General features: G+C 40.0%; 2 protein-coding genes across 5 annotated transcripts; one reads left to right on the plus strand and one right to left on the minus strand.

The window, feature by feature from the left end:
* Positions 1-215: 215 nt before the first annotated feature.
* Positions 216-17,173, minus strand: gpat3 (glycerol-3-phosphate acyltransferase 3). 3 transcript variants are annotated; one of them, XM_055019427.1, is made up of 13 exons: positions 16,871-16,986; positions 14,599-14,769; positions 13,577-13,643; positions 9,370-9,628; positions 7,678-7,752; positions 7,463-7,552; positions 6,657-6,750; positions 6,471-6,586; positions 5,667-5,722; positions 5,436-5,521; positions 5,218-5,346; positions 2,951-3,030; positions 216-1,191 (listed from the first exon to the last, which is right to left on the minus strand). In XM_055019427.1, exons 2-13 carry the CDS (start codon positions 14,740-14,742, stop codon positions 1,086-1,088), a joined length of 1,302 nt encoding a protein of 433 aa, XP_054875402.1. In that variant the 5' UTR covers positions 14,743-14,769; positions 16,871-16,986; the 3' UTR covers positions 216-1,085. The 3 variants fall into 3 exon arrangements, with proteins under 3 accessions (XP_054875402.1, XP_054875401.1, XP_054875403.1); XM_055019426.1 differs by lacking the exon at positions 13,577-13,643 and having other exon boundaries at positions 16,871-17,173; XM_055019428.1 differs by lacking the exons at positions 13,577-13,643; positions 14,599-14,769; positions 16,871-16,986 and adding an exon at positions 13,527-13,540.
* Positions 17,016-26,472, plus strand: abraxas1 (abraxas 1, BRCA1 A complex subunit). Of its 2 annotated transcripts, none has more exons than XM_023274229.3 (9): positions 17,016-17,166; positions 19,210-19,300; positions 19,386-19,422; positions 19,538-19,604; positions 19,788-19,984; positions 21,202-21,321; positions 21,409-21,478; positions 21,920-22,031; positions 25,788-26,472. In XM_023274229.3, the coding sequence occupies exons 1-9, from the start codon at positions 17,086-17,088 to the stop codon at positions 26,021-26,023; spliced, it is 1,011 nt and encodes a 336-aa protein (XP_023129997.2). In that variant the 5' UTR covers positions 17,016-17,085; the 3' UTR covers positions 26,024-26,472. The 2 variants fall into 2 exon arrangements, with proteins under 2 accessions (XP_023129997.2, XP_054875404.1); XM_055019429.1 differs by having other exon boundaries at positions 25,791-26,472.
* The last annotated feature ends 640 nt before the right edge of the window (positions 26,473-27,112 follow it).

A 27,112-nucleotide genomic window follows, 5' to 3' on the forward strand; every position in this document is an offset into this window, starting at 1 on the left:
TTAATTTTCCTTTATTTTTTTGTTTTATTATTTTATTAAACTTCTTTTTCTCGACTCTTCTTAACCGGATTTTTTTCTATTTATATTTTTATTAAGTTTTATTTTATTATTTACTCTCATGATAAATTCAGTATTTTTCCAAACGTGGTTTTTTTTAAAATAAAAGTTCGTTTGAGTGAAACACTATTAATAATAATCAGACATAAAAACCATCATTTGATCTTCAGATGTTTTTATTTTTCTTCTAGAAACAGGAAACAGATGAAATTATTTGCAGTGTTTGCAGCCCTGAGAGGGCCTCGAGCCACGGGTTGGACACCAGCGCTGGAGAAAAAAATACTGTTAAAAAAAAAAACAAACAAAACTTGATCTTTAAAAGAAGATGTGGAATGTAAAAACCTTTTCTATTCTCTGAGATACACAAAAATTCTTTTTTTTTAAAGCCACCAATTTATTGGAAAAAATAAAAATGTCAGAATGTAGGAGACAAACTGAAAATTTTTATTTTTTATTTTAGTCACAAATTTATGAGAAAATAAATTGTCTGATGTTAAAGTTGGAAATTTAGGAGAAAAAAATAAACATTTTTAAAAATGAAATTCACAAATTGACATAAAAATCAGATGTTTTCTGAGATTGAAGTCACACATTTGCAATCTAATAATTTTCATATTTTCTATATTTAGGCCACAAATTTAGTGGAAAAACTCTGACAATAATGTGAGAAATAAAGAGACAAATTGTGGATGTTCTCTAAGATTTATGAGAGAAAAAAGCTGAAAACGTATAAAAATAATCTGATGTTTTAATAAAATCAGACTAAAGACGACAGAATCCTGGAGCTGATCGGAGATAAATGAAAGTTAAAGATTCATTTCCTGCTCTTTGATTCTGCAGCTGAAGGAAAATAAAGTTTTCCTGTGAATGAAACCTGGTTTAGTGGAACAGAAGAAGAAGAGCAGCAGCTTTATGGAGTCATGGCGCCTCCTGCTGGTGGAAGCCTGCTGCTGCAGTTAAAACTCAGCTTTAATCTGGTAGAAACAGGAAGTAGAAAACCATAGATTCAGCTTCATTATAGATTTTGATTATAGATTATTGATCCCGTTGTGTCCCACGATGAGGCTGCTGTACATCTTCTGCTGCTCCTCTTTGAACGAATCCTTCACCTTCCCTCTCTTCAGGCCTCCGTCCCTGAAAATAAAAAGAATCATCAGAAGAAATGGCTCCTGAACCAGTCAGTAAACTTCCTGAAGAAGGAAGGAAGAAAAAAACTCAGATTTATCCTGAGATCAGTCGTAAAATTATGAGAAAAAACAACAAATACTCTCTGAGATTGAAGTCACAAATTTAACAGAAAATAATCACATAATTTCTGAGATTAAAGTTACTAATTCACAAGAAAAAAGATTTATATATTTTTGAGATTAAATTCATAAATTCACAAGGAATAATTAATAGATTTTTTAAGATGAAAGTAATAAATTTACACGAAATAATTACATAATTTCTGAGATTGAAGTTACTAATTCGTGAGAAAATAATGAATAGAACTTTTGAGATTAAAGTCACAAATTCACAAGAAAAAAACTCAGATATTTTCTGAAATTTGAGTCATAAATGAGAAAAAACAAACAAAAATAATCTCTGAGATTAAAGTCACAATTTTAAAAAATAAAAAAAAATAGATAATTCCTACGATTAAAGTCACAAATTTTCAATTTAAAAAAATTATTAGGTCACAAATTTACAAGAAAATAATTCATACGATTTTTAGATTAAAATCATAAATCTGTCAGAAAATATTTAATAGAATTTTTAAGATTAAAGTCACAAATTTATAAGAAAAAAAACTTAATAAAAAAATTTTTTTTGAGATTAAAATCACAAATTTTAAATAATAACAATTTAAAAATCCTTAAGTTAAAGTCACAAATTTCCAAGCAAATAATTAATATAATTTGTAGGATTAAAATCATAAATTTCCAAGGAAGAAATTAATATGATTTTAAAGATTAAAATAATACATTTACAAGAAAATAATGAATATAATTTTGTAAATTAAAGTCACAAATGTGCAAGAAAATAATTAATTAAATTCTTAAGATTTATGTCACATATTTACAAGAAAATATTCTAATTTTTGAAATTTGAATCATAAAGTTATGAGGAAAAAACATACATACTCTCTGAGACTAAAGTCACAAATTTACCAGAAAAAAAATCTGAGATTCAAGTCATTAATTATACATAATAAAACAATAAATTCTATAACTCTTATGATTAAAGTCATAAATTTATAAGAAAATAATTCATATAAATTTTCAGATTAAATGAATAAATTCACAAAGAAAAACTCAAATATTAATATTCAAGGTTAGAATTCTTATTGTTCCTTTTGACTTTTTATTAATTTAACTTTTAGTTTTACTCTTCGGGCTGCAAATTAAACCAAACTAAATATAATTTGGCTATTTTCTGAGATTTAAGTCACAAAGTTCACTGGAAAAATATAAAAGCATAATATATAAAAAATAATCTAAAAGAATAATATATAAGAATAATGTAAAATAATATATAAAAAATCTAAAAGAATAATATATAAACAATAATCTAAAAGAATAATATATAAAAAATTACCTAAAAGAATAATACATAAAAATAATCTAAAATGATAACATATAAAATAATAATATATAAAAATCTAAAAGAATAATATATAAAAAAATCTAAAACAAAAATAATATATAAAAAACTAAAATAATAATACATTTAAAAAATCTAAAAGAATAATATATAAAAAAATCTAAAACAATAACATCTAAAAAACAATCTAAAATGATATATAAAAAATGAATTCTTCTTGTTTTCCCTCCTTTCCCTTGAGTGGTTGATTGGTGAAGTACTTCAGTACAGTACTCGAGTATGTGTTGAGTAATCTGATTACTCTCACCAGTCCAGATCCAGCAGTCCTCCCTGATGAGCGATGGCAGATTTCACTCTGTTGGCGAACTGAGCTGCATCTTCTCCATCCTGAAACATTAATATTCATATTTACTTATGAGATCAGGACCGATTATTAACCTGGAATCTGTTTAAACTCCTCAAACCTCACAGAAAAAAAACCACGAAGCTGGAACATCCTGACAGCTGCTGTGGTTTAGTAAGAATCAGACTGAAGTGTACCTGAAAGATACAACCACAAAGACACACAAAACAACCACAGACACACAAAACAACCACAAAGACACACAAAACAACCACAAAGAGACACAAAACAACCACAGACACACAAAACAACCACAAAGACACACAAAACAACCACAAAGAGACACAAAACAACCACAGACACACAAAACAACCACAAAGACACACAAAACAACCACAAAGAGACACAAAACAACCACAGACACACAAAACAACCACAAAGACACACAAAACAACCACAGACACACAAAACAACCCCAAAGAGACACAAAACAACCACAGAGACACAAAACAACCACAAAGACACACAAAACAACCACAGAGACACAAAACAACCACAAAGAGACACAAAACAACCACAGACACACAAAACAACCACAAAGACACACAAAACAACCACAAAGAGACACAAAACAACCACAGACACACAAAACAACCACAAAGACACACAAAACAACCACAGACACACAAAACAACCACAAAGACACACAAAACAACCCCAAAGAGACACAAAACAACCACAGAGACACAAAACAACCTCAAAGACACACAAAACAACCACAAAGAGACACAAAACAACCACAGACACACAAAACAACCACAAAGACACACAAAACAACCACAAAGAGACACAAAACAACCACAGACACACAAAACAACCACAGACACACAAAACAACCCCAAAGAGACACAAAACAACCACAGAGACACAAAACAACCACAAAGACACACAAAACAACCACAGAGACACAAAACAACCTCAAAGACACAAAACAACCACAGAGACACAAAACAACCACAGAGACACAAAACAACCACAAACAGACAAAAAAATGATCACAACCACAAAGGTGTGTTGTGTGTGTCCCTACAGGTGTGTTGTGTATTTCCCTACAGGTGTGTTGTGTGTGTCCTTACAAGTGTGTTGTGCATGTCTCTACAGGTGTGTTGTGTGTGTCTCTACAGGTGTGTTGTGCGTGTCTCTACAGGTGTGTTGTGCGTGTCTCTACAGGTGTGTTGTGCGTGTCTCTACAGGTGTGTTGTGCGTGTCCTTACAAGTGTGTTGTGCGTGTCCCTACAGGTGTGTTGTGCGTGTCTCTACAGGTGTGTTGTGCGTGTCTCTACAGGTGTGTTGTGCGTGTCTCTACAGGTGTGTTGTGCGTGTCTCTACAGGTGTGTTGTGCGTGTCTCTACAGGTGTGTTGTGCGTGTCTCTACAGGTGTGTTGTGTGTGTCCTTACAAGTGTGTTGTGCATGTCTCTACAGGTGTGTTGTGTGTGTCTCTACAGGTGTGTTGTGCGTGTCTCTACAGGTGTGTTGTGTGTGTCCTTACAAGTGTGTTGTGCGTGTCTCTACAGGTGCCTTGTGTGTGTCCTTACAAGTGTGTTGTGCGTGTCTCTACAGGTGTGTTGTGTGTGTCCCTACAGGTGTGTTGTGTGTGTCCCTACAGGTGTGTTGTGTGTGTCTTTACAGGTGCGTTGTGTGTGTCCTTACAAGTGTGTTGTGCGTGTCTCTACAGGTGTGTTGTGTGTGTCCCTACAGGTGTGTTGTGCGTGTCTCTACAGGTGTGTTGTGTGTGTCTCTACAGGTGTGTTGTGTGTGTCTCTACAGGTGTGTTGTGTGTGTCTCTACAGGTGTGTTGTGCGTGTCTCTACAGGTGTGTTGTGCGTGTCTCTACAGGTGTGTTGTGTGTGTCCTTACAGGTGTGTTGTGCGTGTCTCTACAGGTGTGTTGTGTGTGTCCTTACAGGTGTGTTGTGCGTGTCTCTACAGGTGTGTTGTGTGTGTCTCTACAGGTGTGTTGTGTGTGTCTCTACAGATGTGTTGTGTGTGTCTCTACAGGTGTGTTGTGCGTGTCTCTACAGGTGTGTTGTGTGTGTCTCTACAGGTGTGTTGTGTGTGTCCTTACAGGTGTGTTGTGTGTGTCTCTACAGATGTGTTGTGTGTGTCTCTACAGGTGTGTTGTGTGTGTCTCTACAGGTGTGTTGTGCGTCCCCCTACAGGTGTGTCTCTACCTGGAGGGTCATAGGTGGCAGGTACCACACGTTGACAACGATGGCCCAGCTGGTCATCATCCTCAGCAGGTAGTTGACCATGTTGAACTTGCTGCTGTTCCAGAAGGCGTCTCCGAAGCGAGGATCATACTGATACACAGACACACACCTGGAGGTGAGTCACAGCCAATCACTGCTCTGATTGGCTGTCTGAGACCCGTCAGTCAAACTGTCTCTACCTTGATGGCAACGGGATAAATGGTCCCTCCGATCTCAAAGCTTCCCTTCTTGAACATCATGACGGACGTGTTGTTGATGCAGGTTCCTGTTGGAGGAGGAAGATAATCAACAGAAACCATCATCATCATCTTCATCTTCATCTTCATCTTCATCTTCATCTTCATCTTCATCTTCATCAACATCAACATCAACATCATCATCATCATCATCATCATCACCAGAACACTAACCTTCAGGAAAGATCAGAATTGGAAGTTTAGTTTTAGCAGCAACATGAGCTCTGAGTCTGAAAACACAAAAACACAACTTCATTAGTTAGAAAGAGAACATTACTACAACACTGTTGGAACCACATATACACAAAACTAACACAAAGACACACAACAGAGACTCAAAGATACACTAAACAGACTCAAAGATACACTAAATAGACTCAAAGATACACAAAACTAACACAAAGACACACAACAGAGACTCAACGATACACTAAACAGACTTAAAGATGCACTGAACAGACTCAAAGATACACAACAGAGACTCAAAGATACACTAAACAGACTCAAAGATACACAACAGAGACCCAAAGATACACTAAACAGACTCAAAGATACACTAAATAGACTCAAAGATACACATAACTAACACAAAGACACACAACAGACTCAACGATACACTAAACAGACTCAAAGATACACTAAATAGACTCAAAGATACACAACAGAGACTCAAAGATACACTAAGCAGACTCAAAGATACACTAAAAAGACTCAAAGATACACAACAGAGACACAAAAACACACTAAACAGACTCAAAGATGCACAACAGAGACTCAAAGATACACTAAACAGACTCAAAGATACAATTAAATGAGCTGCATCCAGAGTCCTGGTTCTTCTTCTCTACCTCGTTGAACCAGATCTGTTTCCAGAGTCCTGGTTCTTCTTCTGGACCTCCTTGAACCAGATCTGTTTCCAGAGTCCTGGTTCTTCTTCAGGACCTCGTTGAACCAGATCTAAACCAGCTGAAGCCTCACCTGCTGGTGACGGCGTGCCGGTCCTTCATCTCGGACCTCTCGAACCAGACGTGAGGACAGGACCGGACCATGGACCTCTGGATGACACCCAGCAGCCCTCCGTGGACCTGCCCCACCTGTGGACGACACCACATCACAACACGGCCTCCAACATGGGTTAGGGTTAGGGCCGCTGCAGATACTCACCATGGCGTAGCAGCCGTCGTTGGCCAGGATGACCACGTCGATGGGGGTGGTGTGGTTGGCCACGCAGATGCCTCCTTTCTGAGGCCGGTTCTCCCTGAAGACACACCAGAGAAGAAGAAGGTTAAAGTACCAGAAGAGCAGCATGGAAATCTGACTTCTGCAGCAAAATACACAATTATCAATTAATGGATCCACTGGAAACTCTTAAGTTCAGTTTCAAACAACAAGAACAAAAGATTTCAGTTCCATTTTCTTGAATCAAAGTGTTTTCTAGATTAACTGTAGTTTTATGTTGTTTTGTGTCTCTTTGTGGTGTTTGTTTTTTGTGGTAGCTTTTTTATATCTTTGTGGTCATTTTGTGTCTCTTTGCAGTCATTTTGGATCTCTGGTTGTTTTGTGTGTCTTTGTGGTTGTTTTGTGTGTCTTTGTGGTTGTTTTGTATCTTTTTGTGGTTGTTTTGTGCATCTTTGTGGTGGTTTTGTGTCTCTTTATGGTGGTTTTGTGTCTTTTTGTGCTACTTTTTTATGCCTTTATGGTTGTTTTGTATCTTTTCACAGCCATTTTGTGTCTGATTGTGGTGGTTTTGTGTGTCATTGTCACAGTTTTTTTTATCTTAACAATATCTCTACATAACATGTTTTAGAAAGAGGACCTGCAGTTGTCAGATAAATGTAGTGAAGTAGAACACTGAGTATTTTCCTCTGAACATCACACAGTGAGCCTGTACTGACTCTGTGTGGTGTTGTGTTGACTGTGTGTGTTGTATGTTGTATTTTGTGTGTTGATTGTGTTGCTGCAGCTCTGACTTGTTGTGGTAGTGGACAGTGGCCGACAGTCCTCTGGCACAGATCCGGTAGCAGGTCAGATGGACCAGTTCACTCAGCCAGTTCTTCACACTGAACACAGAGTTCTGATCAGAATACACTCACTGATCAATACACTCACTGATCAATACACTCACTGATCACACTGATCAATACACTCATTGATCAATACCAAAGGTGATCAGGAGGATCAGTACCTGCTGTCAGGAAGAAATCCGACCAGCGTGGTTCCAATGACCAGCCAGGACAGACCGATGATGGCCAGAGTGAACCTGCAGGAGGTAAACTATCAGATCATTAGTCTCTGTGAGCAAAACTGGTAGGTTCTACATCTGTCTGGTTCCATTACGACCATCAATGGATGTTCTCTCATTCTGTCTCAGTTTAACTCAAGGATCACATCAACTTCCTCTGAAGGCAGGAAGTGAATCTGACCTTAGGGCAGTGGTTCTCAAATTTTTTCTGTCGGGCCCCCCTTCGGAGGACAAAAAACTTTCGTGCCCCTCCAATAACTTTGTGCGTATATATATATATATATATATATATATATATATATATATATATATATATATATATATATATATATATATATATATATATATATGCAGGGCTGTGCTATTTTATCTGATTCCATTTTGTTGTTTTTCACAGTAAAGATCAGGGGTGTCAAACTCATTTTAGTCCAGGGACCACATAAATCCAATCTGATCTCCAGTGGGCCCCACCAGTAAAATCACAGTATAATAACCTATAAATAACCACAGCTCCAACTTTCCCCTTTGTTTTAGTTCAAAAAAAGTACATTCTGAAAATGTTCACATTTAATGAACTATCTTTTTACAAAATATTATGAACCTGAAATTTCTTAAGGTAAACAAGTTCAATTTCAACAGTAGCCTATTATGCCTCAGTTCATCATTTACACATGCATTGTAACTGCCAGATAACAGTTTATCTACAAAAATACAAAACATTCAGTCACAACTATCTGGAACTGAACAATCTAGTATTTCACTTCATGATCAGAACAACTTGTCAAGTTCTAGAAATTATTTTAAATTTACAGTTTTACAGATTTACAATTTACAGTTAATGTTGTAATTTTTATCATTTGTGAAGTCGGCCCGCGGGCCGAAATGGACCGTCTGGTGGGCCCACAGGCCGTATGTTTGACATTGCTGGTAAAAATAATCGGAGGAGATGAGCCGAGTATGTGACGTGATCAAGTACGCTGGTGTTCCGACTGCACATTAACGCTGCGTTCTCCCGTTCTCAGGAGTCTGTACTTCGGAGTCTGAAGGGCCAGTGTATATACCATAGATATATACAGAAGATCATTATTATTAATATTTTTTTATATCTATGGCATATACAGTCTATGGGCCAGCACAATTTCAGTATTGTTGTACGCCGCGATAAACAAGCCGACGTTAAAACAATAGTTCAGCTAATTAGTTCCGTGTTGAAGGACCTTTTCCTCCCAGTCGCCCGCGCCCCACCCCGACATGCCTCTGCCCCACTATTTGAGAAACACTGCCTTAGGGGAAGAGGAGACAGGAAGTGGATCTGACTTAGACAGGAAGTGGATCTGATGTGAGGGGAAGAGGAGACAGGAAGTGGCGTTGACCTAGACAGGAAGTAGATCTGACCTAAAAGGGAAGAGACAGGAAGTGGATCTGATCTAGACAGGAAGTGGATTTGACCTCGACAGGAAGTAGACTTGACCTGAGGGGGAAGAGACAGGAAGCAAATCTGACCTAGACAGGAAGTGGATCTGACCTAGACAGGAAGTGGACCTGACCTAGACAGGAAGTGGATCTGACATAGACAGAAAGTGGAACTGACATAGACAGGAAGTGGATCTGCTCTAGACAGGAAGTGGACCTGACCTGAGGGGGAAGAGGACGCCGTAGCGGATGAAGACGCCGACGCCCCAGATGATGGTGAGCCGGAGGCTGATGTAGCGGAAGTTCTGGTTGGTTCTGGTCAGCAGGTTCCAGGAGGCCAGTTCCTCGGAGGAGAAGCGCTGCGTCACCTGGTCGTCCACGATGCTCTCCAGACCTTTCTTACAGAAGAACAAGACGTCGCTCAGAGCAAACTGCTGCCCCAGAACCTCCTGCATGGAACCACTGGCCCGCTCGATGATCCCTGAAGTAATCAGACAAGTTCAAGAAAAGGAATCAGACAGGTTCAAGAAAATGAATCAGACAGGTTCTAGAAAAGGAATCAGACAGGTTCTAGAAAAGGAATCAGACAGGTTGAAGAAAAGGAATCAGACAGGTTGAAGAAAAGGAATCAGACAGGTTCTAGAAAAGGAATCAGACAGGTTCAAGAAAATGAATCAGACAGGTTCTAGAAAAGGAATCAGACAGGTTCTAGAAAAGGAATCAGACAGGTTGAAGAAAAGGAATCAGACAGGTTGAAGAAAAGGAATCAGACAGGTTCTAGAAAAGGAATCAGACAGGTTCTAGAAAAGGAATCAGACAGGTTCAAGAAAAGGAATCATACAGGTTCTAGAAAAGGAATCAGACAGGTTCAAGAAAAGGAATCAGACAGGTCCAAGAAAAGGAATCAGACAGGTTGAAGAAAAGGAATCAGACAGGTTCTAGAAAAGGAATCAGACAGGTTGATGAAAAGGAATCAGACAGGTTCTAGAAAAGGAATCAGACAGGTTCAAGAAAAGGAATCATACAGGTTCTAGAAAAGGAATCAGACAGGTTCTAGAAAAGGAATCAGACAGGTTCTAGAAAAGGAATCAGACAGGTTCAAGAAAAGGAATCAGACAGGTTGAAGAAAAGGAATCAGACAGATTCTAGAAAAGTAATCAGACGGGTTGAAGAAAAGGAATCAGACAGGTTCTAGAAAAGGAATCAGACAGGTTCAAGAAAAGGAATCAGACAGGTTCAAGAAAAGGAATCATACAGGTTCTAGAAAAGGAATCAGACAGGTTCTAGAAAAGGAATCAGACAGGTTCTAGAAAAGGAATCAGACAGGTTCAAGAAAAGGAATCAGACAGGTTGAAGAAAAGGAATCAGACAGATTCTAGAAAAGTAATCAGACGGGTTGAAGAAAAGGAATCAGACAGGTTCTAGAAAAGGAATCAGACAGGTTCAAGAAAAGGAATCATACAGGTTGAAGAAAAGGAATCAGACAAGTTCTAGAAAAGGGATCAGACAGGTTCTAGAAAAAGAATCAGACAGGTTCTAGAAAAGGAATCAGACAGGTTCTAGAAAAGGAATAAGACAGGTTCATGACAAGGAATCAGACAAGTTCAAGAAGGAAACTTTAATTTATAAGAACATAAATCCAGATGTTCAGAGATTAAAGTCTACAATTTAGGAGAAAAAAACTCAATGATTTTCAGAATTTAAAGTCACAAATTTCCAAAAAATCCAAATTCAAATATTTTCTGATATTTACATCACAAATTTACAAGAAAATATCTGAACTTTATGTTCCAAATGTATGAGAAAAAGAGTCACAAATCTACACATTTATCTGAATTTCTTTATTTATCAACTATCTCTGAGGTTGTTGCTGCAGAATATTTTGTATGTTTTATTGTTATTTTACTGATGAAATTTATTCTTAATGTATGTTTGGAAATGTTGTGTACTCCAGTGTGTTTTTCGTTTGTATTCCAGTGTGTTTTTCTGTGTATCAAAATGTGTTTTAGTGTCTATTTCAGTGTGTGTTTCAGTGTGTTTTTACTGTATATTTCAGTGTGTATTTCAGTGTGTTTTACTGTATATTTCAGTGTGTATTTCAGTGTGTTTTAGTGTATATTTAAGTGTGTTTTTCTGTGTAAACTGCATCCTGCAGTTTGACCAACGTTACGTAACTGGCTGTTGCATCATCACCCTGAGACGAGTCGTGTGTTTGTGGCGACCGAACCGACCAATCAGGAGCCTCGGGTGTTACATGATCAGTGTGTGCAGCTGAAACACATCTGATGTGCAGAACATCGTGTTCAGACACAACCAGGGAACTCTGTTTCAGACACACAACCACTTCAGTTGCTCAACCCACAGTCCAGTCAGATGTTTTTAAAACATGTTTTACTTCAGTTAACGGGAGATTTACCAGTTCTTATGCAATAAACTGAAAAATCACATTTAAATTTGTGAAAACATGATCACAAAATTTTTTTTTTGCAGTTTTACGTGCAGTTTGCTTAAAATATTGAACAGAACCCAGAAACATTTAAGATCATCTCAAAATTCACAGTTAAAAAAGTACTTTTTATGTTCTTTAATATAAAAAAACACATTTACTGTATGTCTGGATGTATAAATAACAGCTGTAATAACATATTATTTTATAATTTCACAACTGAATAATCTTCTGGATCTGGAGAAGGCCTATGACCGTGTCCCCCTGATGGTCTCTATGGGGGGTGCTGAGGGAGTATGGGGTACTGAGGGAGTATGGGGTACTGAGGGAGTATGGGGTACTGAGGGAGTATGGGGTAGTGAGGGAGTATGGGGTACTGAGGGAGTATGGGATACTGAGGGAGTATGGGATACTGAGGGAGTATGGGGTAATGAGGGAGTATGGGGTACTGAGGGAGTATGGGGTACTGAGGGAGTATGGGATACTGAGGGAGTATGGGGGTACTGAGGGAGTATGGGGATACTGAGAGAGAATGGGGTACTGAGGGAGTATTGGGTACTGAGGGAGTATGGGGTACTGAGGGAGTATGGGGTACTGAGGGAGTATGGGGTACTGAGAGAGTATGGGGTACTGAGGGAGTATGGGGTACTGAGGGAGTATGGGGTACTGAGAGAGTATGGGGTACTGAGGGAGTATGGGGTACTGAGGGAGTATGGGGTACTGAGGGAGTATGGGGTACCAGGTTCTCTGATATGAACCATCCAGTCCCTGTACAACCAAAGTGAGAGCTGTTTCCTCATACTCAGCACTAAGTCAGACTTGTTTCCAGTGGGTGTTGGACTCCTCCAGGGTTGTCCCTTGTCTCTGATCCTGTTTGTGGTCTTCATGGACAGGATCTCAAGGATCAGCTGGGGTGAGGAGGGTGTCTGGTTTGGGGACCTCAGGATCTCTGCTTTTTGCAGATGATGTGGTTCTGTTGGTTCCTCAGACCTTCAGCAGCACTGGAGCGGTTTGCAGCTGAGTGTGAAGCTGTGGGGATGAGGATCAGAACCTCCAAGTCCGAGGCCATGGTTCTCTGATGGAAACCGGTGCATTGCTCCCTCTGGGTTGGGAGGGAGTTGCTTCCCCAAGTGAAGGAGTTCAAGTATCTCAGGATCTTGTTCATGAGTGATGGGAAAATGGAGCTAGAGATGGACAGAAGGATTGGTGCAGCGTCAGCAGTAATGAAGGCGTTGAACCGAACCGTCAAGGTGAAGAGGAAGCTGAGCCTCAAGGAGAAGATCTCAGTTTACCATCCATCTACGTTCCAACCCTCACCTATGGTCATGAGCTCTGGGTAATGACCCAAAGAATGAGATCGTGGATACAAGCGTCTGAAATGAGCTTCCTCCGTAGGGTGTCTGGGCTCAGCCTTAGAGATAGAGGGAAAAGCTCAGACATCCAGAGGGAGCTCAGAGTAGAGCTGCTGATCCTTCACCTCTAAAGGAACCAGCTGAGGTGGTTTGGACATCTGATTCAGATCCTCCAGGGAGACTTCCTTTGGAGGTTTTCTGAACACGTCCACCTGGGAGGAGACCCCGGGGTAAACCCAGAACCCTCTGGAGGGATTATGTATCTCATCTGGCCTGGGAACGCCTCGGGATTCACCAGGAAGAGCTAGAAAGTGTTGCTGGGAGGAGGAACGTCTGGAATGACCTGCTTCATCTGCTGCCTCCAAGACCCGATTCCGGATAACAGGAAGAACATGGATGGATGGATGGATGGATGGATGGATGATGAATGGATGGATGATGATGGATGGATGGATGGATGGATGATAGATGGATGATAGATATTTTTACTGTGTTTCTGCTCCGTTGTGTTTGATTCATTGATTTTATTGATATTTATTTATCATCAGGTTCCTGCTGGTGCTTCCTGTGGACAGACTCACCTGAGGGCAGCGGTACAGGTGTTTTTGGTGCTTTCTGTGGACAGACTCACCTGAGGGCAGCGGTACAGGTACGCTGGGCTGCTCCTGCTGTCCTCTCTGGATTCGAACCGTCGCCCACTGCAGAGGAAACACGATGAACTGTGACTCGGTTGTTTCTTCACAGCTTCAGTTGAGAAACAAGTGAAGAGTTCAAGTTTCCCCGAAGGACAGAAGTCTGATTTGAAATCCAGCAGCAGCTCTAGAATGACTTTTCATCTCCAGAAAATCACAGAAAACATCATTTATCTTTATTCTCCAGGACCGACTCGGTTTCAGGTTGAACTGCAGGCAGTGTTTCCTCAGAGCAGAGAGAAAATGTTTGATCATTCCAGGTTTTTATGTTTTTTCAGACAAGACTTTCGTCATTTTGGACAAATTTTGGGACATTTTGGACAAATTTAAATCATTTAATAAACAAGTTTAAATCATTTTTTCACAGGCTTTGAGTCATTTTGGATGATTTCTGAATCATTTTGGCCAATTTTCGATTCATTTAGGACCGTTTTTGAGTCATCTCAGACAGGTCTTTAGTCATTTGGGACAGGTTTCGACTCATTTTGCACAAATCTTGGATCATTTTGGACAAGTTTTGAGTCATTTTGGAGTTCTTTTGAACAAGTTTTTAGTCATTTAGAACAGGTTTTCAAGTCATTTAGGACACATTTTAAGTAATCATGCACAGGTTGCTGTAATTTTTGGACAGATTTTGAGACATTTTGCACAAATCTTGGGTAATTTTGGACAGATTTAAGTCATTTAACAAGTTTTAAGTGTTGTTGCACAGGTTTTAAGTATTTTTCAACAAATTTTTTGAGTCATTTTGGACAAGTTTTTAGCAATCTTCAATAAAATTTGAGTCATTTTGGACAAACTTGGCTAATTCTGGACATGTTTTAAGTCAGTTCCATTGTTCTAACTGTGTCATCTCTGAGTTCTCTCTCCTCCTTCATGTTGTTCTGACTTTAAAAATGAGCCACAGTGAGTTAAAATGAGCCTCTGTGTTCTTTATTGTCAGTAAAGTGTGATTGGTTACCTCGAGGATTTTGACCAGGACCTGGATGTAGACGCCGGTGACGCCCAGCGACAGGCCGAACATGGCGGGCAGCATGATGAGGAAGACGACCACGAACATCCACAGCTGGAAAACAGCCGCAGCGACGCTCCACAGGTCCTCCATCTGGACAGCTGCAGGTCAGATCATCACCTGGACACACAGCCAACATCTGGAACATCTGCCTGCAGCGCCACCATCAGGACAACATGAGTCTAATACTGCAGAACCAAACACCTGCTGGAGGTTGCTTAGACGCAACATTAGAAAACTGATGGGTTCCTGTAGTTTTCCTGTCACAATTTATCAGTCAAACAGGACATAATCAGCATCTTGTGTCTCTTTGTGTTTTTTTGTGCGCCTTTGTGGTCGTTTTGAGTCTGTTTGTGTTTGCTTTGTGTATATTTGAGGTTGTTTTATGTCTTTTTGTAGAAGTTTGTGTCTATTTGTGTTTGTTTTATGTGAACAATCAGTCAATCAAAAGAGAAAATGTGTACTTTTAAAAACAATTGCGCAAAATGTTAATTATTCAATAAAATGTGATTTATTTATGATCCAACAGTGTTTAGATTAGTTAAATAAATTCATGTCAGTTAAGTGTTAGTGCAACAATAGTCATATTACAGTAATAAGACAGTATATTAAATGATAAAATAATAATAATTTGTCCATTTTACATGCAGATTAACATGTTTTTGTCCATAATAGTTAATTATCCTTTAAGATGTGTTGCATTAATGAGCAAACAGGAGATAAAGGAATTACAAACTAGTTAAATGTTAATGCAACAGTAATAATACATAAATAACTTATTATATAAAATAATAAACAGTTTAACGTTTTAAGGTGAAGTGAAAAGTCTAAATATGAGATCCAATTTTTCTTTCAGATAAGTTCTTCATCTTCTTGGACTAATTTTGAGTTATCGTGCACAGGTTTCAGTAATTCTGGACACATTTGGGGACATTTTGCACAAATCTGGGGTCATTTTGGGCACATTTTTGTGATTTAGACAAGTTTTGAGTCATTTTGGACGATTTTTGAATAATTTTGGACAATTTTCGGGTTATTTAGGAGAACTTTTGTGTCATCATAGCAAGTTTTGAGTAATTTTGGACAGATTTTGAGACATTTTGCACAAATCTAGGGTAATAAGACAATACATCAAATGATAAAATAATAATAATTAGTACTTTTTACATGCAGATTAACATTTTCTTGTACACTATACACAGCTATCTTTCAAAATATGATATATAATGAGGAAACAGCAGATTAAGGAGTTAAAAACTACTTAAATATTAATGCAACATTAATAATCCATAAACAACTTCCATCCATTATCTATACACCGCTTGATCCTCACTAGGGTCGCAGGGGGGGGGGCTGGAGCCTATCCCAGCTGACTCAGGTGAAGGCAGGGGACACCCTAGACAGGTCACCAGTCTGTCGCAGGGCCACATACAAAGACAAACAAGCACTCTCACATTCACACCTATGGGCAATTTAGAATAATCAATTAACCTCAGCATATTTTTGGACTGTGGGAGGAAGCCGGAGTACCCGGAGAAAACCCACGCATGCACAGGGAGAACATGCAAACTCCATGCAGAAAGATCCCGGGAAAGCCGGGACGCGAACCAGGGACCTTCTTGCTGCAAGGTGAAAGTGCTAACCACTACGCCACTGTGCAGCCCCCATAAACAACTTATTAGATTAAATAATATAATATTTTAACACTTTAAGGTGAAGTGAAAAGTCTAAATATGAGATCTGATTCCGTTTTTTTTGTTTGTTTTTCAGACAAGTTATAGATTTTGAGACATTTTTCACAAAATTAGGATAATAAGATAAAATAACAATAACTGGTACTTTTTACATGCAGATGAACATGTTTTTGTCCACAATAGTTAATTATCCTTTAAAGTATGATGCATTAATGAGCTAACAGCAGATAATGCAACAGTAATAATACATAAATAACATAATATATTAAATAATAAACAGTTTAACGCTTTAAGGTGAAGTGAAAAGTCTAAATATGAGACTTTTTAGGGGTATTTTTCACATTTTAAAGTCTGTAAAGTCACGTTACTGTTGTTCTGTTGGTTTAAAGGGAAACCGTTAGTCCGAGTTACTGTTTACTGCCTACACTAACCTAAACTAATCTAACCTAAACTAACTAAACTATCTAAACTAAACTAAGCCTGAACCAGCAGAAGCTCCTCTCACTGTCCCGGTGGACCGGCGGTACCTGACAGACTCCCGGACAGACCTCCGGACCTCCGGACCTCCAGCGGGACCAGTGCTGCTCTGCGGCCGGACACGAGTCGAGGCAGGCGGCTTCTGAAGCTCCGCCCCTCCGGTGCCCCGTGACGGGCTGCGCAGGAGAAACGCAGGATTTTCACTGCGGTGATTCTGCGGCTCTCTGACCCGCCTCGGGGCTCCAGACCCGTGTCAACAAGCAGCATGGCGGAACCTACCGTCCGGGTGTCCGGTACCGTGTTGGCTTCTCTCATGTTCCAGCATCTGAACAGCGACTCGGACGTGGTGAGAAGATGTTTAATAATTCACTGTAAAATCCGTATTTTTCTGAATGGAATCCGCTACGAGGCTGGTTTCATGCTAAGAAAGCAGCGCTAGCTAGCAGGGGTATTATCAGACTTTAAAATTAATTAGAGCTACTTTAACGGCTTAATTGTTAATATGTCAGTATTTAATTTGATGTAATGGAGATGTTTTTGCTGTTGAAATGAAATTAAAACTCTAATCTGCTGTTGATGCAACTTTTGAAGCAAGCTAGCAGCTATTAGTTCACACGACGCACCAGACTCCGTTCAAAAATACGTTAATATAAAGTCAAATCAAACACTGTCAAAAAAATCGACGGAGTGAAAGACAATTAAACACATTTCCACGATTCTTACACGTCTGCTGATGAATTCGGCACATTTATTATTCAACTAACGAGTTTTACATTAGTTAAAATTTTAATTTAAAATCTGGCGCCAGTTGCCGCCCACTGCTGTGTTGTGGAACTAATGGAATAAATTGCAGAATTTTAAATGGAGTTCTTAGTTGACTGTAGTTCTTGTTTACCGGCTTAATTGTTAATATTTCAGTGTGTAGTTTGGTGCAGAGGAGATGTGTTGGTTTAACTGAAAGTTGAACTCCCATCGTGCTGTTTCTACAACTTCTTTAACAAGCTATTAGTTCACACAACGCACCAGACTCCGTTCAAAAATACGTTAATTTGAAGTCAAATCAAATATTATCAAGAAAATAGACTTAGTGAAAGATAATTAAACGCGTTTCCAAAGTTGTGCAGGTCTACAGGTGAATTCGGCACATTTATTATTCAGCTAACGACTTTCACATTTTCTAACGTTTTAATTTAAAATCCGGCGCCAGTTGCCGTCCACTGCTGTGGTGTTGTGGAACTAATGGAATAAACAGCAGAATTTTAAAGGAGTTCGTAGGCTGTTATAGTTATTGTTTACCATTTTAACTGATAATATTTCGGCATGTAGTTTGGTGCAGTGGAAGATATTAGTTGGTAAAGTTAATACACCCACTGTGCTGTTTCTGCAACTTTATCACCCCCACTTTCAGGTCACACAACGCACCAGACTCCATTCAAAAATCCTCTAGTTTAAAGTCAAACCGAAGACTGTCAAGAAAACATAAATTAAGGAAGATAACTAAACATATTTCCAAAGTCTTACACGTCTGCTGGTGAATTCGGCACATATATTAATCAACTAACGATTTTTATATTAGTTAAAATTTTAATTTACATAACTGGCACCAGTTGCCACCCACTGCCGTGTTTTTATTGAACTACTGGAATAAACAGGAGAATTTTTAATGGAGTTCTTAGTTGACTGTAGTTCTTGTTTACCAGCTTAATTATTAATATTTCAGCATGTAGTTTGGTGAAGGTAAAGCTCCCATTGTGGTGTTTCTGCAACTTTTTAAACAAGCTATTATTGTAGTTTACATTACACATCTGACTGCATTCAAAAAATCTTTTAATTTAACATTAAACTGAAGAGTATTAAACAAAAATAAAATAGGAAAGATAATTAAACATATTTCCAAAGCCATGCAGGTCTGTTGGTAAGTTCGGCACATTTATTATTCAATTAGCGTTTTTTTTATATTAGTCAGAATTTAAATGCAAACAGCCTTCATCAGTTACCGCCCACTATCGTGTTACTGTTTCACTATTAGAATAAACAGCTGGATTTCAAGTGAAGTTTGAACTTTAATGTAATGCTTCTTGACTAGATTAATTGTTCAGATGTTAATTTGGTGCAGAGGAGATGTGTTTAAGTGGAGCTAAAACTCCCACTGACTTTTAAACCTGCTGTTTACATACAACTCACCAGACTCCATTCAAACATCTTTTAATTTAAAGTGAAACTGAATACTGATGAAATTATACTCTGTGACAGATTTAGAAATGGATCTGAATATTCCTGCAGGTCTGCTGGTTCATTCAGGACTAGTAAAGGTTCTTAGATTCCAGCTGGTAGTTTTTCTGCAGAGGTTTAGTTTCAGTTGTTGAACTGATGGCAGTCTGTCTGTTAGGAGGGTTTGGTTCTGGGTGAAGGCAGGATTGAAGAGCAGGTCACCATCAGCGACTCCCAGGCTGATCACATCCACATTGAGGAAACGTACAGTAAGTTACCATCAGGTACACACAGTTACTACTACTGAGTACTGGAGGAAGTACTTTTACTCTGTTCTACTTGTTTCTCTGACAGACGTCCAGAAGCACATCGCCTGCCACAGACTGAACACGTGAGTCCTCAGATCATCATATATGTTTACTGTGTGTGTGTGTTTCATGTGTTCATGTGTGTGTGTTTCATGTGTTCATGTGTGTGTGTTTCATGTGTTCATGTGTGTGTTTCAGTCTGTACAGCAGCACTGGAGATTTGAACATGGAGGCTGTGCAGAAAATGCTGGTGGACAATAAACGGGTGAGTGAAGAACAGGAGGAGGATGACGCTGTGACACGTGTGACGTCACTGCATCATGTGACACGTGAGGCTGCTGCATGATGTAACGTGTAGCATCATTGGATCATGTGACACGTGTTGTGTCGCTGCATGATGCAAACATGTTGTGTCACTGTGTCATGTAACACATGTGGCGTGTTGCAGGAGAGCGTGATCGGCTGGTACCGGCAGCGGCGGAACACGGAGCAGCAGATGACCCTCAGAGAGAAGCTGATCCACGAGAACCTGAAGAACGTTCTGTCCAACCCTCACATGATCTTCCTGCTGCTGACACCCAGCAAGGTGACACCCTCAGGCTCCACCCACAGGATGGAATACTCCGCCTTCATCTCCCGCAGCAGGTAGGACTCACCTGCACTAAACTACCTGGTAGTATAGAATACTAATAAACACCAGTCTGGTAGCGTCAGACTGATCTTTATCTTCTGGTAACATCAGACTGATCTTTATCTTCTGGTAGTGTCAGACTGATGTTTATCTTCTGGTAACGTCAGACTGGAGTTTATCTTCTGGTAACATCAGACTGATCTTTATCTTCTGGTAGTGTCAGACTGATGTTTATCTTCTGGTAACGTCAGACTGGAGTTTATCTTCTGGTAACATCAGACTGATCTTTATCTTCTGGTAGTGTCAGACTGATGTTTATGTTCTGGTAACGTCAGACTAGAGTTTATCTTTTGGTAACATCAGACTGATCTTTATCTTCTGGTAGCGTCAGACTGATCTTTATCTTCTGGTAACGTCACACTGATGTTTATCTTCTGGTAACATCAGACTGATCCTTATCTTCTGGTAGTGTCAGACTGATGTTTATCTTCTGGTAACGTCAGACTGGAGTTTATCTTCTGGTAACATCAGACTGATCTTTATCTTCTGGTAGTGTCAGACTGATGTTTATCTTCTGGTAACATCAGACTGGAGTTTATCTTCTGGTAACATCAGACTGATCTTTATCTTCTGGTAACGTCTGACTGATCTTTATCTTCTGGTAGCGTCAGACTGATCTTTATCTTCTGGTAATGTCACACTGATGTTTATCTTCTGGTAACGTCAGACTGATCCTTATCTTCTGGTAGTGTCAGACTGATGTTTATCTTCTGGTAACGTCTGACTGGAGTTTATCTTCTGGTAACATCAGACTGATCTTTATCTTCTGGTAACGTCTGACTGATCTTTATCTTCTGGTAGCGTCAGACTGATCTTTAACTTCTAGTAACGTCAGACTGATGTTTATCTTCTGGTAACGTCAGACTGATCTTTATTTTCTGGTAGTGTCAGACTGATGTTTATCTTCTGGTAACGTCTGACTGATCTTTATCTTCTGGTAGCGTCAGCCTGATCTTTAACTTCTAGTAACGTCAGACTGATGTTTATCTTCTGGTAACGTCAGACTGATCTTTATCTTCTGGTAGCGTCAGACTGATCTTTAACTTCTAGTAACGTCAGACTGATGTTTATCTTCTGGTAACGTCAGACTGATCTTTATCTTCTGGTAACGTCAGACTGATCTTTATCTTCCGTCTGCTGGCTGATTTAAATTCCTTTCTTCTTCTTTGAGGTGCTTCGTGAACGTTCCCATCCTCGTCACTAACCTGGGTCTTCTGGAGCAGCTGGCCTACTGGAAGGTCTCGACGTCCTGCTCAGCAGCCGGCTACAGCCTCACCATGAAGAAACATGGGTACGACCAGCACACACTAACACGCTAAGACCCATGTCCGTGTTCCTGCCAAAGCTCAGCTCTGATTCTGTGTTCCTTCTGGTCCAGGTTCTTCTCGTCAGACGGGCTGCTGAAGGAGGTGAACAGCATGAACGAGTCGCTGCAGGTGGAGCTGCAGGTGAGACGCCGAGTTTTTACCTGCTGCAGCTTCAACCTGTTAGCTTCAATCTTTTAGCTTCAACCTGTTAGCTTCAACCTGTTAGCTTCATCCTGTTACCTTCAATCTGTTAGCTTCAATCTATTAGCTTCTTAAGTTTCCCTCTGTGTTAGCTTCATTAGCTTCTCTCTGTTAGCTCTGTTAGCTTCATTAGCTTCCCTCTCTGTTAGCTTCATTAGCTTCCCTCTCTGTTAGCTTCATTAGCTTCCCTCTGTGTTAGCTTCGTTAGCTCCCTGTTAGCTTCATTAGCTTCCCTCCCTGTTAGCTTCATTAGCTTCCCTCTCTGTTAGCTTCATTAGCTCCCCTCTCTGTTAGCTTCATTAGCTCTCCTCCCTGTTAGCTTCATTAGCTTCCCTCTCTGTTAGCTTCATTATCTGCGCTGGTTCTTCTGTTTGTGGACAGAAGTCCTGCAGAGACGTGGAGGAAAGCGAACGTCTGGTTGAAGCTCTGCAGGCCGAAGTTTCATCTCTGAGGAGACGACTGAAGGAGAAGCAGCAGAAGGAAGCAACTGAAGGTGATTAAAGAACCCATTAGCAGGTTTAAACGCTTCTTATCTTTAATGAGCAGCTGAAGGTGATTAAAGAACCCGTTAGCAGGTTTAAACGCTTCTTATCTTCAACGATCAGCTGAAGGTGTTTAAAGAACCCGTTAGCAGGTTTAAAACACTTCTTATCTTTAAAAACCATCAGAATCCAGAAGTTCTGACTCACTCTGGTAGAAAACCTTCAGAATGACCAGAGGAGCCTGGATGTTCTCCAACAATTCTACAGTTTCATTTATCAGACGCTTAAATCCAAAGCGACGCCCATCTGAGAGGAGATCCACCACATCAAGGATCTAGTCAGGAGACAATCACATGGAGAAGATGAAACAGGTTCTAGTGTAATAATAAAACCATAGTGTCTACAGGAAGTCTGTCAAGTTAAAGGTGGTCAGTGAAGATCTGGTTTTAGTCTTTTTCTAAAGACTGAACAGAGGTTGGTGACTGGTTCCTCCACTGGGGAACCACGTAGGAGAAGAGTCCAGCTATGGACCGGTGTGGAGGTTGGACCAGGAACCTTTGGTTGGAGGGAGGGAATGTAGACCTAGATGAGAGAGTTCAGGTAGGATGAGATGTTTTTACTGGAGTTTAGAATTTTCTGCAGCGATCTGAACACGAGCTGTTCCTGGTTTGAAACCAGGCGTTCTGCTGCGTTCTGGATCATCTGCAGAGGTTTGACCATGAAGGGAGGCCTCCAGTAAGGAGCTGCAGTAGTAGATGGAGATATTAGAGACCAGGAGTTGAGCTGCATGTTCAGACAGGAAGGGTCTGATCTTCCTGATGTTCTACAGGATGAACCAACACGACCGAGCAGCAGAAGACACATGAACCTTGTAGGTTAGCTGGTCATCCATCATGACACTCGAGTTCCTGGAGGACTTTGTGGGTCTGAGTTGATTCCAGCTAGAGGTTGGTTTCTTGTTGTATAGAGGGACTGGCTGGGAGGACAAGGAGCTCAGGCTGGGAGAGGCTGAGCTGAAGGTGGCGTGTTTTCATCCAGATATCTGCAAGGATGATGAGATCCATGTGGTCGTCTGGAGGAGCCACAGGAAGAGCTGGGTATCATCAGCATAGAGACGGTGGAGGAACGATGGGAGAGGATTATTGTGTTTAATGAGAAGAGGAGGACAGAGCACTGATCCCTGAGGAACCCCTGTAGATAGACTGACCCCTGAGGAACCCCTGTAGATAGACTGACCCCTGAGGAACCCCTGTAGATAGACTGACCTTGGAGGAAACCCTGTAGATAGACTGATCCCTGAGGAACCCCTGTAGATAGACTGACCCCTGAGGAACCCCTGTAGATAGACTGACCCCTGAGGAACCCCTGTAGATAGACTGACCCTGGAGGAACCCCTGTAGATAGACTGACCCCAGAGGAACCCCTGTAGATAGACTGACTCCTGAGGAACCCCCACCTCACAGCCCTCCCCCGTCAGTTCTGGTGTGCCCCAGGGCTCCGTCCTGGGGCCCCTCCTCTTCATAATATACCTCCTCCCCCTCGGCAATATCTTCCGTAAATATGGTATCCACTTTCACTGCTTCGCGGATGACACCCAGCTCTATCTCTCCAGTAAACCTAACTCCACCCTCCCTCCTTCCTCCCTCACCCACTGCCTTTCTGACATCAAATTTTGGCTCACTGCAAACTTCCTCAAATTAAACAGTGATAAGACGGAACTTCTCCTTGTAGGCACTAAATCCACCCTATCCAAAGCTGACAGTTTCTTTCTCACCATTGACAGCTCCACAGTGTCCCCCTCCCCTCAGGTAAAGAGTCTGGGTGTCATCCTCGACAGCTCACTTTCTTTTCACTCCCACATTAATAACATCACTCGGTCTGCTTATTTCCATTTACGTAACATTAATTGTCTCCGCCCCTCCCTCACCCCTCATACCACGGCTATTCTTGTTCATAGCCTCGTCACCTCCCGTATTGATTACTGTAACTCCCTCCTCTATGGTGTCCCCCACAAATCCCTCCATAAACTCCAACTGGTTCAAAATTCTGCAGCCCGCATCATCACCCGTACTCCCTCCTTTCACCACATCACCCCCATCCTCCAGCAGCTTCACTGGCTCCCGGTCCAATTCCGCATCATATTCAAAATCCTGTTGTATACATTTAAATCCATCCACAACCTCGCTCCCCCCTATCTGTCTGATCTCCTCCACGTTGCCACTCCGTCTCGTTCCCTCAGGTCCTCCTCCTCCCTTCACCTCTCTTTACCTTCTGCCTTCCTCAGCACCATGGGGAGCAGAGCTTTCAGCCGCTCTGCTCCCCAGCTCTGGAATTCTCTCCCACCAGACATCCACAACATTGTTTCTTTACCCCAGTTTAAGTCAAGACTCAAAACTCATCTGTTTAAATCCGCATATTCATTGTAATTTCATTGTTTCTTTTAACTGTTGTGTTACTTTTGTCTGCTGTTTTGTTTTATTTATTTTATTGTGTTTTTATCCTCTGTAAAGTGACCTTGGGTGTTATGAAAGGCGCTGCCAAATAAAATGTATTATTATTATTATTATTATTATTATTATTATTATTAGATAGACTGACCCTGGAGGAGCTCCTGTAGATAAACTGACCCCTGAGGAACCCCTGTAGATGGACTGAGAACTACCCTGAGAGGTAGAACATGGACCAGTGGAGGGCTGGTGCTGAGATGTTAGACCAGGGAGGAGGAGGATTTGGTGGTTAACAGATCTGAAGACTGTCCAGCAGTTCCAGCAGAACTGAGTGGCTCTGGTCCAGATAGGGGTCCAGTCTGGTGGATGACCCTGTTTAGAACCAGACTGGTTCTGGTCCTAGAGGTTGTTGTTTTGGTCTGAACAACAGCCAGCTTTGTGCTCCAACAACATGTGACTGTGATTAGTGTCACTGTGAGATGTTAGAGCAGCATAACAGAAAGTATGTAGTACTATATGTAGTATTATATGTAGTCTGACCTGAGAAATACTCTCCAAGGGACAAAAACACAGATTCCTTCTCATTAAAACTACAAGTAGGGGGACAGAAAGTAGTATTTGGGTCAAATAAACTTCAAAACTTCAAGGATTTGGAGAGAAGGTAGTATTTTAGGTGAAATAATCTTTAAAACTACAAGTATTTGTACAGAAAGTAGTATTTTGATGATGTGAACTTGTAAAACTGTATGTATGTGAACAGAAAGTGGTATTTTAGGTTAAAAAATACTTTAAAAATATAAGTACTTGGACATGCAGTAGCATTTTTATGGAATACACTTTTAAAATTGTAATTTGTGAACATAAAGTAGTATTTTGGGTGTAATAAATCTTTCCTACTACAAGTATTTGGAGAGGAAGTAGTATTTTAGGTGGAATAAACTTTTTAAAGTACAAGTATGAGGACAAAATGTTTCGGTTTATTGTATTTTTTTGTTTTTTAATTTATTTTCTTTTTTGTGTGTATGTTTTTGTATTTTTTACTGTGTTTTCTGTGTTTTTATAGCATTTTCTGTTTTTATAGTATTTTCTGTGTTTTTTTTATAGTATTTTCTGTTTATTGTATTTCCTGTGTATTTTCTGGTATTTTATGTGTTTTTTTATTGTATTTTTTTTACTGTATTTTCTGTGTATTGTATTTTTGTGTTTTTATAGTACTTTCTGTGTTTTTTATTGTATTTTGTTATTTTATTGTATTTTTTTACTGTATTTTCTGTGTATTTATAGTATTTTCTGTATATTTATTGTATTTTCTATGTCTAGTAGAACCAGAACCGGTCCGTTCATCCAACCAGAGGAACGTCCGGCTGCAGGAGTCCGTCTCGTCTCTGTCCTGCTGTCCTCTTTTCTGCTCTCAGACGCTCAACCTGCAGGGGTTCCCTCTTCCTGATGTTTCCACGGCGACGCAGGTAAACGCCGACTCACCTCCGGCCAACAGGAACAGGAAGTGGCCGAGGGAGGAGCCGATGGGGGGGGACAGGAAGCGCAGGAGGAGCTGACGATCAGCTGACCAGATCAATACTATTGATCTGATCAGCTGATCGTCAGCTGATCAGATCAATGGTATCGATCTGCCGGTTAAAGTTTGATCTGTGAAGAGACGTTTAGGGACTGATGGAACCCCGACCTGGGAGACTTTTAACGGGAAAATTCCTCTCTGAGGGCCGATGTTTCCAGCTGTGGAGCTCCAGATGTTCCGTAGATGTTCCCTGGATGCTCTCTGAATGTTCTCTGGATGTTCTCCAGATGTTCCTCAGATGTTCTCCAGATGATCTTAGACTGTAACAGATCATAAGGGAAGTGAGCTGAGATTTAGTATCGTATTTTTAGATCCATGACTTTTTATTATTATTTCTGTTCTGTTCATATTTTCTGATGTTTCGAATTCATGTTTCTGAAGACTTTGTTCAAACTTTTAGGACAAATTAATAAAAATATTTGGGCGTTATATTAATACGTTTGGACATTTTATTTATTTATTCACATAGTTTATTAATTTCTTCATGATGTTATATGAATATTATCTGACATTTTATCAATATTTTTTCTACTTCATTCATATTTTCTCACAAATTAATATTTTCCTAATATTTTATTAATATTTTTGGACATTTTACTCATATCTCCTAATGTTTTGTGAATATTTTTTGTATCATATACATTTACTCTAGGGTTTTTTTCCACATGTTGAACAATAATATTTTTGAGATATTTATTAATATTTCCAGGTATTTTGCTAATATGTCTGGCAGTGTGTGAATGATAGATGGTCTCATCTCTGGACTCAAACCTGCTGTAAAGACATTGAGCTGTTAGTTGTTAGCATGCTTCTCCACGTCTTCATGATACCTGCAGACGTTCCTCCATCCGCTAATGCTGAAGCACTGTGACATCCTCCACTCTGCCTACATCCACTCAGCCTGTCACCTACCACACCAGAGGCAATAAAACACTGGACTTATCGTAGGCAAACATCTCATCACCAATGCCTCCTCTGGGGAAAGGAGATCACAGCATGGTTCATCTCCAGCCGTGTACAAACCCCTCATAGACGACCTGAGATGGTCTGAGAGACTGAAGAAGTCCTA

This window comes from Amphiprion ocellaris, chromosome 17 (genome assembly GCF_022539595.1).
Source record: "Amphiprion ocellaris isolate individual 3 ecotype Okinawa chromosome 17, ASM2253959v1, whole genome shotgun sequence".
NCBI lineage: Eukaryota > Metazoa > Chordata > Actinopteri > Pomacentridae > Amphiprion > Amphiprion ocellaris.

Bases quoted from the DNA above. Each gene is read 5' to 3' on its own strand.
- abraxas1 (XM_023274229.3), top strand. From the start codon at position 17,086: ATGGCGGAACCTACCGTCCGGGTGTCCGGTACCGTGTTGGCTTCTCTC. The intron at 17,167-19,209 runs GTGAGAAGATGT...TCTGTCTGTTAG, and splicing joins TGAACAGCGACTCGGACGTG to GAGGGTTTGGTTCTGGGTGA. The intron at 22,032-25,787 runs GTGATTAAAGAA...TTCTATGTCTAG, and splicing joins GCAGAAGGAAGCAACTGAAG to TAGAACCAGAACCGGTCCGT.
- gpat3 (XM_055019426.1), bottom strand. From the start codon at position 17,135: ATGAGAGAAGCCAACACGGTACCGGACACCCGGACGGTAGGTTCCGCC. The intron at 14,770-16,870 runs GTACCGCCGGTC...CTGTGTGTCCAG, and splicing joins TCTGTCCGGGAGTCTGTCAG to GTGATGATCTGACCTGCAGC. The intron at 7,753-9,369 runs GTCAGGTCCACT...TACCTCCTGCAG, and splicing joins GGCGTCCTCTTCCCCCTCAG to GTTCACTCTGGCCATCATCG.